This window comes from Ciconia boyciana, chromosome 16 (genome assembly GCF_034638445.1).
Source record: "Ciconia boyciana chromosome 16, ASM3463844v1, whole genome shotgun sequence".
NCBI lineage: Eukaryota > Metazoa > Chordata > Aves > Ciconiiformes > Ciconiidae > Ciconia > Ciconia boyciana.
Window position 1 is genome coordinate 13,140,735 of NC_132949.1, and position 17,493 is coordinate 13,158,227.

The 17,493-nt window shown below is 43.3% G+C and overlaps 1 protein-coding gene across 1 annotated transcript in view; it reads right to left on the reverse strand.

Moving 5' to 3' along the window:
- The window catches only part of LOC140660476 (dynein axonemal heavy chain 9-like), a 122,822-nt gene that overhangs the window by 32,981 nt on the left and 72,348 nt on the right, over positions 1-17,493 (reverse strand). Inside the window, exons 17-18 of the mRNA XM_072881382.1 lie at positions 14,499-14,647; positions 10,933-11,060 (exon numbers count right to left, since the gene is read on the reverse strand). Of these exons, the coding sequence (XP_072737483.1) occupies positions 10,933-11,060; positions 14,499-14,647 (277 nt within the window). The remainder of the gene's footprint in view (positions 1-10,932; positions 11,061-14,498; positions 14,648-17,493) is intronic.

Genomic DNA, 17,493 nt, shown 5'->3' on the forward strand with positions numbered 1-17,493 from the left:
ATACTGTTAGACACCTTCATTAATGACCTGGATGATGGGACAGAGTGCACCCTCAGCAAGTTTGCAGATAATGTAAAAGTGTTGAGAAGTGATTGATAGACTAGATGGGTGTCCTGCCATTCAGAAGGACATGGACAGGCTGGAGAATTGGTCTGGCAGGAACGTCATGATATCCAATAAAAAGAAAAGTCAAGTCCTGCACCTGAGGAGGAATAACCCCACGCACCAGCCTACTCTGGGGACCAACTGCCTGGAAAGCAGCTTTGCAGGAAAAGGACTTGGGAGCCCCAGTGCACAACAAGCTGAATATGAGCCAGCAGTATGCCCTTGCAGCAAAGGAGGTCACCAGTGTCCTGGGCTGCATTAAGAACAACATTGCTGCCAGGTCAGGGAGGTGGTCTTTCACTCTGCTCAGTGCTGGTGAGACAGATCTGGCATGCTGGGTCCAGTGCTGGGGATTGTTCAGCCTCAGGAAGAGATGACTTGGGGATTTTATCAATCATCAACACATAATTAATAGTAGGGAGTAAGGACTAGACTCTTCTCAGTGGTGTCTAGTGACAGGACAAGGGGAGATGGAGACAACTTGAAGTACAGGAAATTCCATTTTAACGTAAGTACAATCTTTTTTACTGTGCAGGTGGTCAAACACTGGAGGAATTTGCCCAGAGAGTTTGTGGAGTCTCTGTCCTTGGAGATATCCAAAAGCCAGCTGAGCACAGTACTGGGCAACCTGCTCTACTTACCCTGCTTTGAGCAGAGGGTTAGGACTAGATGATCCCCAGACGTGTCTCCAACCTCAATGATTCTGTGATCTCTGCTTTCCCACTGCCAAGTTAGCCATGAATATGGTTTCTCGGATGTGTGTAGTCTCCCTTGTGTAGGGAGGAAAGAGCTTTGCACATCATGGAGCACTAATCTATGAGCTAGCATGAACTGCGTCTGCTCGGTTTCCTCCTCTGGGCCTACTTGAAAGCTTTTTGCTAAGACAGTGACCATCACAATCACCAAATAGTGTTTATCAGCGTAATAGCAAAGAAACAGTGAAATTTGTTTACATGTTTACAGATGCACGTCTGAATGAACTGATGCAGAGAAAAGTTCAGACATTAGATATTCCCAATTGTAGTCTTCATCCATTAGCCAAAATGTCACTTCCTTCTCTTTGCAACCAAGTTAATTTAATTCTTGAGCATCTTTCCATTTTCATAGGTTGTTGCTTCACTGAGTCAGGTTCATGTACTAAATTGAATAACAGTGAGCTCCTAGAGCGGAACTGTATGAGATTCAGACATTGGCAGAGCCCTTCTTATTGAATCGTAAATACAATGGAGCCTTTTTCTGTGCACTTCACAACTAGTTCTAGTTATAAGCAAAAGAGATATATTGTCCTGTATGAGATATATTGTCCATTCAAGGCACACATAAACATTTGGCACTAAGCCTCTGCTTCAGTAAAGAAGAGACTAATTTTCCTTCCAGCCACAGTATCTTTTGATTCCTAGATTTATATAAAAGGATAAATACCCACGTTACCTCCAGTTCTGCTTCATGATTTTTGGACAAATACCCTGATGGAGAAAGGTATTGGATTTCAGACACCTGTTTTCCTTCCTGCCTCATGTCACAACAGCCATTCCCAAGTTTTTCCAATTGCAAATCCACTTACAGACCAGCAAGTAATCCAAATATTGATCTGGGATGGAATTAAGTTTCTGTTGGGGTTTCAATACCTTTGTAATTACTGCAGTTGCAGTTTTGTTGTACAACTGCTCTGGAAACCTCTGTCTCAGGACATATTTTGGGTTAAAACACAAATGTGATGGAGCCCTTCTGAAAATAAAGTTTATTTTTCCTCCATTTCTTGAGATTAATCAAGCAATTTTCCTTTGCTGTGCATTTCTCCTGCTCATCACTACCTACCTTTACATCTTTATATCTTATGAAGTGAAATTTGATAAGCTTCAACATTGTCTTTAAAACTTTGGGGAGTTCAGGTCAGTCCAGATTTTCTGTAGCGCATGCTCGTTTGCTCTCTGGCCTGGCAAAGCCCAGCAGTTTCCCATACCACTAATGGCTGCATTTGGGCTGAGGTCCAGATCTGAACTCTGGACTGTGGGGTTCAAGCAAAAGATGAAGCACTGGATTGGTTGGAGAAGAAATGAGGACAAACTCAAATGCCTTCCTAAGCCTTAAATTGTGTCAGATTCTGTATAAATACAAGTGGATCCACGTGATGCCTGTTTTTCTGTTGTCGTATTTGAGCAAAAGAAAGGAGAGGCCAGAGAGAGACCCAAGCTAGTATTTGCCATTGCAGAAATTGTTTCAATGCACCTCTTCCAAAGAGGCAATATCCTGCCATCATCTCTCCCCTGAATGCCCTATTCTGTCTGACTGTAGACTGCTGAGTCCAGCTGACCTTCTGTTTCTCCTGGGTCCTACCAGCCTCTCATTAGACCCTCATCATGCTCTATTCACTCATTCTGTCCCCATTTACTCTCTTCCTGTATTTGTCTTTGTACCTGAATTTTTTCTTCCTCTCTGCCATCATCCTGAGGCAATGTCTGCACTTGTCAGTTAAACAGAGCCAAACGACTAGTGAATGGCCTCCAGCTGGACTTCATGCTGATGATGAACCGTTCTTGAGCTTAGAGGAGGTGATTCCTGAATATCAATAAGCTCTCCTGGACCCCTCTTATTTCCAGGACCGTATCCCACAGGATTCTTCCAAGCAGATCCCTGAAACAGCCAAAGTCTGCTCTCCTGAAATCCAGGCTTGTGATCTTCCTTTTTGCTTTGTTCCCTCCTCTCAGGATCCTAAACTCCATCATCTCATGGTCACTGCAGCCAAGGCTGCTCCTGACCTAAACATCGTTGACCAGTTTTGCTTGTTTGTGCGCATCAGGTCCAGCAGAGAACCTCCCCTCATCAGCTCCTCAATCACCTGTGCCAGGACTTTGTCATCAATGCACTCCAGAAACCTTCTGGATTGCCTGTGCCCTGCTGTGTTATCCCACCAGCAGATATTAGGGTGGTTGAAGCCCCACCATGAGGGGCATGGCCTGTGAAAGTGAGGTTTCCTTCAGCTGTCTGAACGCAGTCTCATCTGCTTCCTCTTCCTGATCAGGTGGTCTGTAGCAGAAACCCACCACAACCTCAGCCATATTGATCTGCCAACTAATCCTGACCCATAAGCTCTCAGCTGGCTCCTCACCTGTCCCCAGGCAGAGGCCCAGGCATTCCTGCTGCTCTACGTGCATGGCAACACTCAGTCACATGAGCTATCCCAGCACGTATCTGGGATATGAGACTGTAGTCCTACAACTGCGCATGGATCTGTAATTCCTCCTGTTTGTTCCCCATGCTGCTTGTGAGATGCTGAAGCTGCCCTCAGTGCAGTTGGATGTCACCCCTACCAAGGCAAACAGGAATGTGTGAGAAGACAGGCTTTCCACATGGATACCCTAGGCAGGAGATATTTTTCCCCCAGGCTTCATCTGTCAAAATGTTTATAGACTCAGTTGGTTATCTCTGCTTCCTATAGTGTACCCAGAGAGAAGAACAGAAGATCCTTCAGCAGAGACCCTTCCTACCTAGGACTGGAGGTGAGATTAATCATTCTTTCAGTGCCCACAACTATTCACAGGAACCCAGTTTACAACAGGCACATCATATAAATTGGGTTTATTCTGTTCTCACCTTGCCTAATGTTTGCCTGATCTCCCATGTATTCACACACTGGTATTACCTATTTTCATTCAGTTAAAGCAGCAGACACTATGATGTGAAGTGCCTACAAAATCAGGACAGCAGGAAAGACAGAAAATAAGATATAACATCCATGCCAAGACCCCACCCATAAATTTATTAAACACACTCTTAAGAACATTTAGGGCTTTGCCACCACACCTCTGGGGTGGCTGTGCTGGACCTTCACTGCTCAGACAGCCAAAGAACTTTCCACTTCCAGTTCATACCTGCTGTTTTCATTGCAGGAACATCTCCGACCTGAAGCAGCTCTTTTTCTCTTTGCTATTAGTCCTGAGCACACATCCTTGCACTGTTCTATTCAATTTCATCCCATTTCAACAACTCCAGACCTACAGGCTGCTCCAGTCTTCCTGTATCACATTTAGATCTTCTTCTCTATCGATGACACCTTTCTTAATAATGTGTCAGTGCAAAGCCATTAACACATACTCATTTTTTTAAGCCAAGGTCATGTCTAAAGTAAGACTGACCCCATGACCGTTCCTCAGGAGTTCTGCTAGCAACATTCAACTTCTGCAGCTTCCCTAACACATTCCTGTGTGGCACCATCTCTGCAGCTCTACTCCAGTCCACGTCAATTAGAGCTGCTGTATTTCCTCTAAAACTTCAGTTACCTTCATAGTGCAAAGTATCAAATAGACCTGATCCATCTTTCGCAAATTCTTATTACATTTTATACGTTTACCTACAATTCTTTACTTATTTTGTCCTTGAAAGTTTGTTCTGAAACTTTGCATACTGTTGAGTTTAGACTAATTCGTTTGCTCTGGTAATTTCCCACTGTTTTAAATAAGGATGCTAAAGAATCTGTTAATTGCTAGTCAGATGGCACCCTCTGATTTGACAGATTCATTACAAAGATTTGCTATGGACTTGCAGTTTCTTCTACCAGGGTTTTCATATTCTGCGATACAGGTTATCTGGCCCTCTGAGTTGAGCACCTCATGCTCTTTGATCTGATTTTCCTCCTTATTTTTAATAAATCTTGTTTTCAATAAAAGTTCATTTGTGTGGGTGTTTCAAACAGCCAGCCCTCAAGGACAGCACATCTTTCAACCTTGGAAGAGAGCCGGCACCGAGACTCTCACAGCCAAAATATTCCAGAAGGGACCAGGGAATCACAATGAGCATCTTGGGAAGACGTTGTCACTGGAATGGCACAGCCCTGTCTGCTGGGCCTGCTGGGCCTGCTGGCAGCAGGATTCATTTTCCAACACAGCTGCACAATAGGAGGTGAGAGATTATTCAAGTATGTGGGGGGTTTTTTACACAAGGTGGAAAGATCTTCATCATAGGAAGCTTCCATCCAATGTCAGCTGCAGAGGGAAGAGCCCTGCTGCACCCTCAGAAACTTCTCCTAGCTGTGGTACCTAGCTGCTTCCTACCTCCAAGGCTACAGAACTTGCCATGAGTAACAAACTGGCAATTAGCTCTCTCTCCACTTTAAAACTGAATGCTACCCCTTCAAATGAATGGAAGGCTATGGAGAGGAAGCTAGTGCCTGGTGTCTGCATGAAACTTTGTGTGTGTGCAACACCAAGCTCCTACAGCCCTCTGTTCCCCCACCATCCTGTCCTAGGTTAACATCCTAGTTTGGACAACTTATCCATCAGTCCAGCCCCAAAGAGACAGATGGGGAGGTGGGCAACACAGAGGAACCAACAGAAGGCACAAGACATGATGGCCGTCCACCCTGGGGAGCTCTAAGAGGCGCTGCTCCAGCGCTGAGATGCTGGCATCACACAACAGTTATGATTTAGTTGGGATCTGCATAGGTCATGCTTCTATCAGACGGTCACACTGCTGCAGCTGCTGGGCACCCCTCACATATTTCTGAGAAACCCAAGAGAGAGAACAGGCTTTAAATAAATGTTCAGTCCAACTGCCAAATCTCCTCCTGCTTGAATGTGTCTTTTGTGCAATGCCCAGGACCTCCAGGTTTCTGCACTTAAACTGCTAGAGATGCTCCTTGTAAGAACGTCAATGTTGTGCTCTGCCCATCTGCCTCTCAGAAAAGTGCCTGTGTGAACCTACAGGATGGGAAGTGCTTTTCATTCCCTGCCAGAGCTGGTTATTCCCTTCCAAATGAGATACCACAAGCCTTTGTGAAATGAGTTACTTTCCATCAGCCAAGTACTCAAATGTAACTTCATCTCACATCTTGAAAAAAAAGAAGAAACTTTGTTTGCTCGGGGCAAAAGGAATATATAGTATTTGAAAACTCTTGAAAAGGAAATTTCTGATTTAGTGACCCACAGAGTATCCCACAGCTTGTGATTTGACAGAACCTGCATTTCTCCCAACTTTATCAATGAGAATACAAAAACTATTAAAAATTTTCTTCTAATCTGAGTGAAACATTAAGGTGGGGACGATGAGCTACTAATATGTGCATTTTGTTTCCATTTGCAGTTTTTCTGATGTTTTTTGTGGACTTTCAGTGTGCTGAAGCAGTGGGATTGCATATTTGACAAAACCTGCTATAAAAGAAATTTCTGGTTCTTCTCTTTGTCTCAATTTCTTTCTCATGGAAAGGAAGACCATTTGAACTGTTGTTAACAGCCCTTTGAGTGTGACCTAACCAGAGACCAAACCTTTGCAGGCTACTGCCTTCTGGGGACCAGCAGAGAGCTATGGCCTGTGGAGAACACAATAAAGCTGGCCAAGAGGTTTCTGGCACATCTTTTCTTAGGCAGAAGACGTCAATTTGTCAAAGCTGAAACCTACATGCCAAGGGTTGGCCTCTGTAACTTCGTTTTTTTCCATTTCCATTTTCTTTTCTTTAAGAATTCTGGAATAGTCAAACACTCTGAACTGATATTTGCAGCATAAAAAAAAAAAAAAAAATTGCTCTTTTCTCCCCCAAAAAAACCTTTTTGCTAAGAAGTGGAAGTTAATGAGGGCAAAAATATAGATTCAAAAAATAAATTAAAAAGCACCAAAATACAAGAAACACTGACTGGTGCAGAAGAGGGCAACTGACCATGTAGGAGCTGTGATTCCTGGAGATGTTTTGTGCACCTGACTCCCATTCATAGAACTTAAACACTTTCAGGACTGGGGTCTGTCAACAGCCACGCACCTTCCTGAGGTTGCCTCGCATGTCTCAGCCCTCCCAGCCCGTTGGTACAGACATGACTGTTGTCACCCAGTCTGAATACAGACTTAAAAACTGCTCTCACAGCTTCAGTATCTACTTTTTCTGCTGCTCCTGTCTTGTAATGATCAATCAACGTGTTAACCAGGTATGGTGTAGGAGCTTCATAGCCCCTATGATCGGTTCTATAGGGAAACATGCTGCTGAGGGTCACCAAAAGAATGAGCCTTGATTTGACCTGCTCTGTAAGCTGCATTACAGCTACCACCAAGCATTTGTGCAGCCCCTTAAATCTTCTACTACAGACTGTGGACAACATAGTTACAAAAAGGGCTTACCTAAAAGGCAGGTCCAAATCCACCTGGCAACAAAAAAAGTCTTGAGAAAAATGTGATTTTGTGATAATACAAAAATCTAAATCTATGTAAAACTTTCTTCGGTCTTTCAAGATGTTTTTCATTGTTGTCCTACCTCCACAGCAGACCCCTTTCCACCAGTCATTACCAACACTTCAAACTACATTTGACAGACGACTTTGGAAGCTCACTGCCAGGTGGTTAGATGGCGTACCTGCCTAAAGTGAAAGTATCAGATTCAAATTCTGTGCCCTTATTATGGCCAGAAAAATCTGGTTTAAAACCCTCCAAACCTATGAACTGTTTCTAAGGAGACCCAGAGGCTGAACCTGATATCAAATGGATTTTTGTGGAGCTCAAAGATCAGCCTCAGTTCTTCAATGCCAACAATTTAGAAAGGAGCAGCTGCTGTGCTTGTGCTAGGGTTTGTCTCTGCGGCCCTCAAGTAACAAGTTCTCCTTCAGATAACTGCACTTTTGCCACAGGGGGCTCCTATTTTGCCGTTGGACCATCTGTATTTGTAGAGAATAATTTTACCCATGGAATTCATTCTCTTATAATCTTTGTCATGAAGTAGTACCAGTGTGGGTACTGTGATGGCAAGGGGTAGGAGCTCAGCAAAGCTGAAGCTACAAGACAGGTACAATGCTGATGCTAGAGGAGCAGGAAGCTGCACTGGTCAGGCTCTGCCAGTGTGAGAGTGATTTTCTTTCCATGGGAATGAATGATTGGGTGGCTTTCTGTTGTTCTGTCTTATAAAATTAGTCATTCATGAAAAATCTCCATTTTCAGAGTGAGTTGAAAAACTTTCAAGTTCCCAGGGGAGACATGGATGCTGTTTTCTTTATTTTGCCTCCAACGAAGTCAGAAGGCAACACTGGCTGGTCAATATAATTGAGAAGGAATTGGTCCCAGGACAGCAGCCCTTCCCAACACAACAGTGATTCTGCTTCTGTAATCCAATAAGGACTTCCCAACTGTTTCAATATCCCTTAACAACCAATTCCCACAAACCTAATTCTCTAGCTTGTCATTGCTCAAAGTACTTGACTATCATTATTTCTAGTTCCAATCAAGGACCAGTAATGAACTACATGCATAAAAGCCACCTAAGTGATCATATCAAGTGTTTGGCTTGGAGAACATGTGTATGAGTTGATATCAGACAGCAAATTCAGTGGATGGAAGGCGGGCTCTACTCCATGTGAGCTGAGGAGTTGTTCAGTGAGCAGTTTTGTATTTTGTTCAGCAAAATACATAAGTGAACCTAACAATTGCTTTTTGTCTGCTCAAAAGCAAATGGGAAGCCTGAGTATAACTGTCCTGCGGGTGGGATACAGCCTCCAAATAATGAGTTTGATTAACCTGGGTGAAATTACCCAGGCTGTCTCTTGAGATCTGCTCTGTCCTCTTTTATTATTAATGCAACGATCCACAAATCCTGGGACATTTTTGTAAATTGAGTTGTCTGTGTCATTCCAGATCCTGTGCAACTGATCTACAAACACTCCTGAAACCGTTTGCAAGGTATTTGTCATCAAAAGCCTTGCAGGAAAGATCTTGCCAAATAAACTACCATATGGCAAATATTTGCTATGATCTACCTATGACTGAAATGACAGGAGAATCCTTTGTGGGACTCTTACCCACTGACTTGTGCTGTGATAAGTTTGGATACTGATTTTACCAGTATCTGGAGAGGTCAGAGTTTCAGTTTTGTGAAAATGGCTTGTCCAACCTTGTAAAAAATAGTTTGTCCAGAGAGTGATTTCATTTCAGGTGGATGTCCGCTGACCATAAAAGCGTTTGTTTGACTAGGGGACTCTTGTCCGTCAACGTAGGGGACACATGTCTAGCCCCTCAAGTTGCTCTCCCTCTTTCTCCTTTTACATGAAGCTCCAGCCCTTGGAAGGAGATGGGAACACAAAGTGAGATACAGTGACACGTTCTGGAGCTAAGCAGCTTGGCCAGTCTGGGTGACAATTAAGTTCCATTGATTTGTTGTCACTCCATGTGCCTAACCCAGACACCAAATGCAGAAACTGAAGAGAAATGGTACTGCCTGCCTCAAACACCTCCTGGATGTTTCCAATTCTGTCCTGAGAGTGAAATGCCACCAAGGCACGACTCCAGCACCTAGCAGGGCCCTCACTCCCTGGATTGCTCAGAAGGTCTATGACTATAAAAACAAGGGAAGAAAGAGCTCTGATCTCTGTGTTGAATCAATCTTGCCTATATTGCGTTATTCCAAACCAAGCACAACATGGAACTAGAATATTTACATGTACAAAGTTTTAGCAGTTTTGTGAGTACACCAGAGAAAATCCCAGATGACTGACTGACTGACCGTGAGGAGATCCAACACTGGCACCAGGCAGCCTGTCCTAACGGCCACCGCTGTGACTGCTGAGTTTGCCCCATGCAGTTTGCATCAAAACCTGCTAGCAGCCAGCTGAATTAAGCTCCTCTCTAAGCTCACGGGGGAGCCTGTCTGCACTGTGCTACCAGAGATAGTCACACTTGGCAGGTGTTGCTGGAAAACCAGTTAGCCCAACCATCAAAATCGTTCTTTCATATAAATGTAATTTCTGCAGCTCTTCTGATTTAGCCTTCCGCGTCTGCTGAGACCTCTTACTGATTGCTCTGACCACCAGAGAAAATGTGAATGGATGAAATAAAAATACTTCAGGCCCACAAAACTCATCTGCTAGCACTGAAGCAACAGACATGGAAGCTGACATTGCTAACAGATCCTCTACAGGATCTAATCATCATTGTAGAAAAGAACCCTTCATTTTGCATTACTGAATGGAATATGTCTCAAAAAGCTGCGTATTTTCTTATTCATAATCTCAAAGGCAGATTGTAGCCATCTGTATTAAAAGCTCTTGAAAAGCTCAGCATTGTCTACCTTAGAGGGAACTTGCAAAAAAGGCAAAAATTAAGATCAAAATATCAGTGGCATTTAATTCAAATCCAAAATCAGGCCTGTAGGCTCAGATCAGGACTCAAAGCTTTGTCTTAATCTAATTTTATACAAACAATTCAGTGGTAATAAACATTTATAAAATCCGCATCAAGGAAACCAGAGGGGTTCCCAAGACCTGTAATGAGAGCTGGCATCACTGACTCTGCATATTAGCAAACCCAAGCACTCACTGAATAAGTGGCTCCAGAGAGCACTTGACAAAGACAGAGCTCCCTTCGCGCCCTAAAAGGCTCTGAAACATTTTGCCAAGTTGTGATAAAAGCTTCGAACATTTACCTGTTTTGGGATGCATAAAGGAATTGGCACCACTGCAGATAGCCCCTGCCTTTCCTATAGTGGTGTGCATGTTCTCATTGCTCATTTAAATACATGGTAAATTTTGAGCAGTAGTAAGAGAACTAGTCTAACAGCTCTTAAGAACAAAGCTCTTTATTTATTCATGAAGCAAATAAAAGCACGGGAAAGTGCAGCACAACCTTCCCTCAGAGGACCCCTTAAACTACATACCCTACAGAAGGCTCAAAGAGCAAGAAAACCAAAACGACAATGCCCGATAAAAGCGATAGATAGCAACAAGAAACAGAAGGTGGCTGCTTTGGACACACAGATGACACTCTGTCCCATCTCCCACCAGATAAGAATGACAGACTGCCCTCGCTGAGGTGATCAGCATCAGGTAACCTGGGAGAACAGCAGGACTGTTTCCAAAGACACCATACCTGAAGGATGACCCAGTGACCCTCCTTTGCAGCCAGATCTAGAGCTTGTTCAGCAACTACCTCTTGACCTTGTCCAAGGGAAACATTGTGGAAATTCCTGTTATTAAATGTATAACCAAGTTTCTTCCCTAAAAGAAAAAAAAAAAAAAGAGCAATGTTCAGCAGTTTTACCTGGAATGGCACGCAGCACAGCTGAGCTCACACAGCAGCAGCAAGGCAGAGTTCAATCTTATCAAAAACCCTCACAGAAGAGCTATCGCACTTCTTATAATAGTTATCTTGTCTCTCACACGCTCCTTGCCAAAGCACTAAAACCAGCAGTGGCTTCTTCCAAACTACTTTTAATTACAAAGCGGCATCAACACAAAGGTACATTATTACAAAGTGCCCCTTGTTTAAAGAACATTTTTCCCCTGCAACCTTGTGTAAAAACATATTTTACAGTGATAGGAAATTAAAATAATTTCCTGCTATTAAATAGGTTTTGAATGAGACATCATTTGGTGGGGAAATGCACCCTGCAATGCATGCTAGAACCAGCAGTCAGGTTAGGAACCCATTCAGTTTTGAGAAGGCAGCTGAAATGAAATCTGTGTGAGCTTCTTGTGGCCTCAACCAAGGCCTCCCAGGTTTTTTGGATCTAGCTGGTCAGTCAGCCCTCCAGATTTCTCATGGATCATCATGGGCTTTGGCAGGTGTGGAGTTGCCTCTGAGTGCACCACAATGCATGTGGGAAGACCCATGGTCAGTGGACTGCAGTGGAGCCCATGGGAAGGGGTGCCCCAGGAGCCACTGCAGACCACCTCTTACCGTCCCTTCTACAACCATCTCTGCACCTTGCAGGGTGAGAACCCCAAAATCCATGTCATTTACTATCTTGCTCTGGAGGAAGGATGGCAGCTATTTAGTGTTTCTTCATTTAGTCTGTGATACTCCTTCAGACTCCTCTGATTTCTCTGTAGCATCCCAGTGCCTCAGATCCTTTAAATGATTATGGCTAAAGAGCTCCTGTTTAGTTTTCTGAATCTGTCTGTCATCCAAAGACAGAGGACACAGGTTGCTCCTTGTCTCACAGAAGAAGCAACTGCCTGGAGCAAGGTATCTCTGCTGTGTGCTACTCAGAAGATGAGCACCAATTTGTGCTGCTGGAGGAAAGCAGCCTGACAAACATCCACACTGGCTCCACGCATCATGGGAGGATGCATTCTGCTCAGGCAGGGAGTCAGTACACATGACCCCATGTGCTGATCCCTTGGGATTGCCTTGCCTTCATGCAGACAGTGCCCCCTTAATTCCTGATTTCTGCTAAAAGCAGGCAAGTTTTATAGTAAAACAAGCAAAAGATTTGTCTTGCAAGACTTCAGATTCAGCTCTTGGTACAACATTGGAAACAGATGGCCATAAGTGAAACAAATATCCAAACTCTTCCATTTGCTCGAGCTTTCTGCTTAGCCTTACAACAGCAACACCCTGGGATACAGCTCTCCCCATATTTGAGAGTTTCCAGTTTTCTTTCTCACTATCTCTGGTGGCTACCAACTTTGAGTGCCGCTAATCTCCTGCTCTGCCTTCAAGACCCACCCTCTCAGGAAGGGATGTGGAAAATTTACAGAAGGCAGGGTGCTACCCCAAACCAGGTGATTAATAATAAAATTAATAACAGTTGTTATTTCCCCTTCACAGATAGGAACAGGACTGCAGAGGGATATGCACTGAGTCTGCGCTGGCTGCCCCACCAAAGATGACGCCAGCCTTCCTCCTTCCTTGCTGGCTTGAAGAGGAGAGGGGACGGTGCAGGCAGGCTGCCCCGGGGAGGTGGGGAAGCTTTCTGAGCCCAACAGTGTTTGCTGCGGGGTCCTCCCCATGTTGCCAAGGAAAGGTCCCATGAGTGGGCAGCATCTAGAAGAAGCTATCTTCCATTCACAAGAATTATCTAGCCAGACTTGCACTTTAATAAAACCTAATGAAGGGCAGAGAAAATATTGAATAATGAATCCAATCCAAACCCCAGTGAGGCAGGCTTTAAGGCCAGTGCAGCTGCACTGAAGCAATGGTTTTATTTCATTAGAGTTTTTTTCACTTTTACTTGCTGTAACTTTTCTGGCTGACTAACCCCAGGTGCTCAACTACACTCATCTTTACAATTCCAATTAAACCATTCATGGTTGGATTTTAGTGCTTCATTTCCCATACAAGAAAATAACACAGTGAGAGACAGGATCACCGACATGGCTCCAAAGGGAAGCCAGGCACATGATAGCACCTTCCTCAGGGGGGTCCCCTTCAATTCACAAAACACAAAACACAATGCAAAGCCCAGGAACTCTGCACAACTGGGAACTGTGATCTGGTCTATGGCTCAGGCTGCACTGGGATTTAACATCTCTGAAAGATGCTTGTGGGAATGTGGGTAAAGACTGACTCAAACATTATTTTGGGATGACCCAGAAGGTGCATCATAGGAGGAAAAGAAATCCACAGGTCAGCTTTCTTCCACCACTTGCTTGGATGATGGCTTAGTTCAGTATTACTGGTTTCTCTGCTGGGACTGCCAGCCTTGCTGATGTTTAGTCTGGAGACCTGCCTGCTAAAAACCAGCCAGCAGCTCTACTGTGGTAGTCTGATATGTAATTCATACAGTTTAAATATACTATACTCCACACTGCCAGGAGCATCGGGCTTGACCACAAGTCATGGTCTTGGAGTTATGTGGAGCATATTGCTGGAGAAGGAGAAAAGACATCTGTTGAGCAGAATGGCAATCTGGAGCATCCCTAAAGCAGTACCCAAAGGCATTTGACCCCTCTGCTCCAGAGGGATGAAGCCCCTCCACTATAACAGTCTCGAAAGAAGTGACCGCAGTTACCTCTATTCAGAACTGACCCCATTTCCAGACCTACTGTAATTGCCATGTTCAGGCTGAAAAATGTAATTCTTCTATGGTGGAGCTGAGACCCAGAGAAAATTCTGCACATTGGCAGCTTTAGAGCACAGACACTGACTACAGCAGTCATTGCACAACGGAAATCACTGCCTTCTCAAATAAGGCACCTTAGAGAAGCCCCTTTGGCTTTGAAACCAGCCAACAGCACTACAACTGACCATCCACACCAAAATCAACTCAGGAAGGATGGGATTAAAAACTGGAAACTCTGCCACTAACCAGCAGAATGTGATAGGGAGCTGTCGCTTATTTTTAGCTATCTGACAGCATATTAGATATCTCTGACGTAAATTATAGGTTGTGTACAAGACCAACTCAGAAATCATTGCAGTGTGAACCATACTGGAAATCCAGGCAATGCAGGAAAGAGACAAGTTTAATTTAAACTTTAGATAAAAATCCGAAAACCTTTAAGAAAAAAAGAAAAAAAAAAACAACAAAAGAAAAAAAAACAACAAAAAACCCCAATCACATCCTCTCACAATTATCTATTTTTAACAGATTACTCCATTATCTACAAAGAGATGAGGAAAAAAAACCAGAACAAGAATGTCATTCCAAGATAATTATGCAGAAGATAAAAAGCAATGCTGTGGTATGCCTGGAGACATGATTTATTTACCTTGTTTCTCCACATCCTTCAGTGGGTCGACTCCTGGGGACAGGATAAAAAACATTGGGGTTGCAGGTCCTGATTCCTCAAAGGTTGTTGCAAAATCCAGGGATCTCCCTGCCACATATTTACTGCCAAGCTTTTCTTCTACAAAATCTCTGCCAGAAATAAAAAAGTTTTGTCAGTCTACTATTGTTTGGAAAAGACAGATTTCCCTGCAAATATCAATTAATTAGTTTTGATTTTGCTGATTCAAACAAATTAGAAACTAAATTAAAAAAACAAGTATGAAATAATTTTAAGAGAGGATCTGCAGGCTGGGCTTCTGGAGTTATCACTGAGTAGCAATGTTTGGCACTTTTTACAGGGGTAAAATGACACATGGCACACCAATATCTGACAAACCAAAGGAACTGAGAAGGGAAAAGAGTGGGACCTACCAGCCCAACACTGTATTCAGAAGTTCAATACAAGTACTGGCTTGATTCTGACAAAGGTATCTCAGGAGAGAAGAAAGAGTTAAGTTAATGTATAGAAAACTGCTATGTACTTTGTAATCCATACAGCCTTTGAGAGGAAACAACATTCCTTTAGATTTATCACCAAAAGTCACAAAAAGTCCAGATGATTTACAAAATTACTTTGTTCTGGAAAGATAAAAGGGAAGAGCGCTAAGAATATCTAGCGCATGTAGCTTAGCCTCTGCATGAGAGTCACAAGGAAAAATACAACTGAGTGAACAGGAAAAAATTCAGCTCCACAGCAGCTGCCTGAACAGAATACAGCACATGGAGAATGTCCAGGCTGAATTTCCCCAGGGTGAGCTTCCAAAATCACTGCTTTAGAAAAAGACGATACAGTGAACATTGATTCAAAGGTAGGAATGTTATATTCAAACCCCAGGAATGAGCAGTTACTCTTCTAGTGTAGATGCATGACTCAGGCCTTTTGAAAACCTCAGTACCACGGGGAAGAAAAATATTGGCCAGTTTTCACCTGGTAGATGATACCAAAATAAGGCAGTCAAATTCTTTCTAAGAGAGCTGTGAGTCTCCTTCAAGGAGTAGTGAAAGGCAGTTGGAACAGAAATGCCTAAGGGATTGCAAAAGAAAAAGCTTCCACTTTGGTACCTCTTTCAAGAGGATTTTTCTGTTCTGGGTCAAGATTTGCCAAAGAGCTGCTGGAAAACTTCAGTCCACAAAATTTAAAAAAGTCCATCAGAGACAAGGTCACAACAAGACAAATGACTGGCTTACAGCTTTTCTAGGTTATATGAAGCCACAGCTGCCTAAGATCCTTTATCTGAAGAGTCCATATAAGTGTCATAACCATGGCTGGGGGTGCCAGCTACCAGAATCCTTGGTCCTTCCACATTGTTCCAAAGGTCTATCCCTCAAGGCAGAAGCACCAATGCTTTTGGAAGGACTTCACCATGACCAAGTTATACCTTGCTAGTAGTTGCTGGACTGATCTGACCTCGTCGTGGATGTGGAAGCATGGGAGCACAAGGTGTTGCAAGAAAGTTCTTGCTGATGTTCTTCAATAAGGTTGAAGTATGAAATAGGTATTTACACAGGAAAATCTCTCTTGAGGAAATTATGGTTCTTGGTGATGAACAATAGAGCCCTGCCCCCACCTAAGCTCTAAGGAGTGAGTCAGGGTAAGAGTGGTTTCTCCTGATGGCTCCTTAAGCCTTGGGAATAAAACAGCCTGTGCAAATATCCCCAGGGATCTGCTATGAAGAGTGGCTGAAAAACCTAACTTCCAAGACAGGGAAATGCAAGAAGCCTGTACAGAGATGGATCATTTTAGATACCAAAGAGCTTCCTAGATGGTCTTCATGGAGCTGGCACATATGACATGTGACATAAAGGGTCTTGCACCTTTCTGAACAGCAGCTTGAAATGAGGTAGGGATATTCTAGGGCATCTAAAATACCCCTAGTCACCTGTGTTTAGGCTACCAAGTTACTCCTTGACTCCTAAAATGCACTCAAGTATTTGTCAAGACTCTCAGAGATACAGGAAGGTTAGGACTAGTAGTGATGTCCATTGATCATCAGTAAGGTATTTAAAGTTAGCAGATTTTACTGATACATAGAAGGAAGAGATTGGCAAGTTGAGAACTGCAAAATAACTTGTGGGATCCAACAACATTGCAGGTATCTAAAACTCTATGAATTTGTTAACACATGATCTTGAAACGCTACTGGCTAAAATAGGGATGTTGGGGCTGAAGTCCTCATGGTCAGAGTATGCAGCTCCCCCGTGCTCTACAAGATTCCCTACATTTTGAAGGGTCACAGACACAACACAACTTTGACAGTGCTTAGGAAAACGAGACACCAGATGACCATTAGGCTTCTGTGTGGTGGCTATCAGGAATGCTGACTATATTAAGCTCAATCCAAAGACTGCTTTTCCTTCCTACATCAGAGTACTAGACTTCACTGACTGACATGAGAAGGACAGATGAACAGACTCGTTTATTTTCCAGAGAGGTGGATCTCTTAAGAAGAGCAAATTTCTTCACTAAGGGAACAGTATCTGTCTTAGCCAGACTGCTGGCTGAAGAAAGGTTTGAGGAGTACGATACTATCAAGGAGGAACCAGGAAGTCAAATACATTTTGACTGTCACTGGTACCACTAATAATTTCACATTTGCTTTTGGGCTATGAGATTTCCCTACATGAAAGCTCTTCTTAAGCCTTCTGGGCCTAGTGTCTGACTATCCTCTATTTCAAGAAGAATTTTAGTCACAGATATCTACAAAGTCTTGGAGAAGGTGCAGTGAACTGTTACTGTTTGCACATGTTTATGTTCTAACTTACTTCTAGATAAGAAACAAAACAAAAAACCATTTAAATACGCTTGTGCAAATGGAAAAGCTTGACATGCCCAGACCCTAAAAATATCCAGCCAAGCTTTTGAACTTGGATTCCCTTACCTTTTCATAAAAGAAAAATGTGAAAGGTGTTGAAACTTTATGTTCTACTTATTTTTG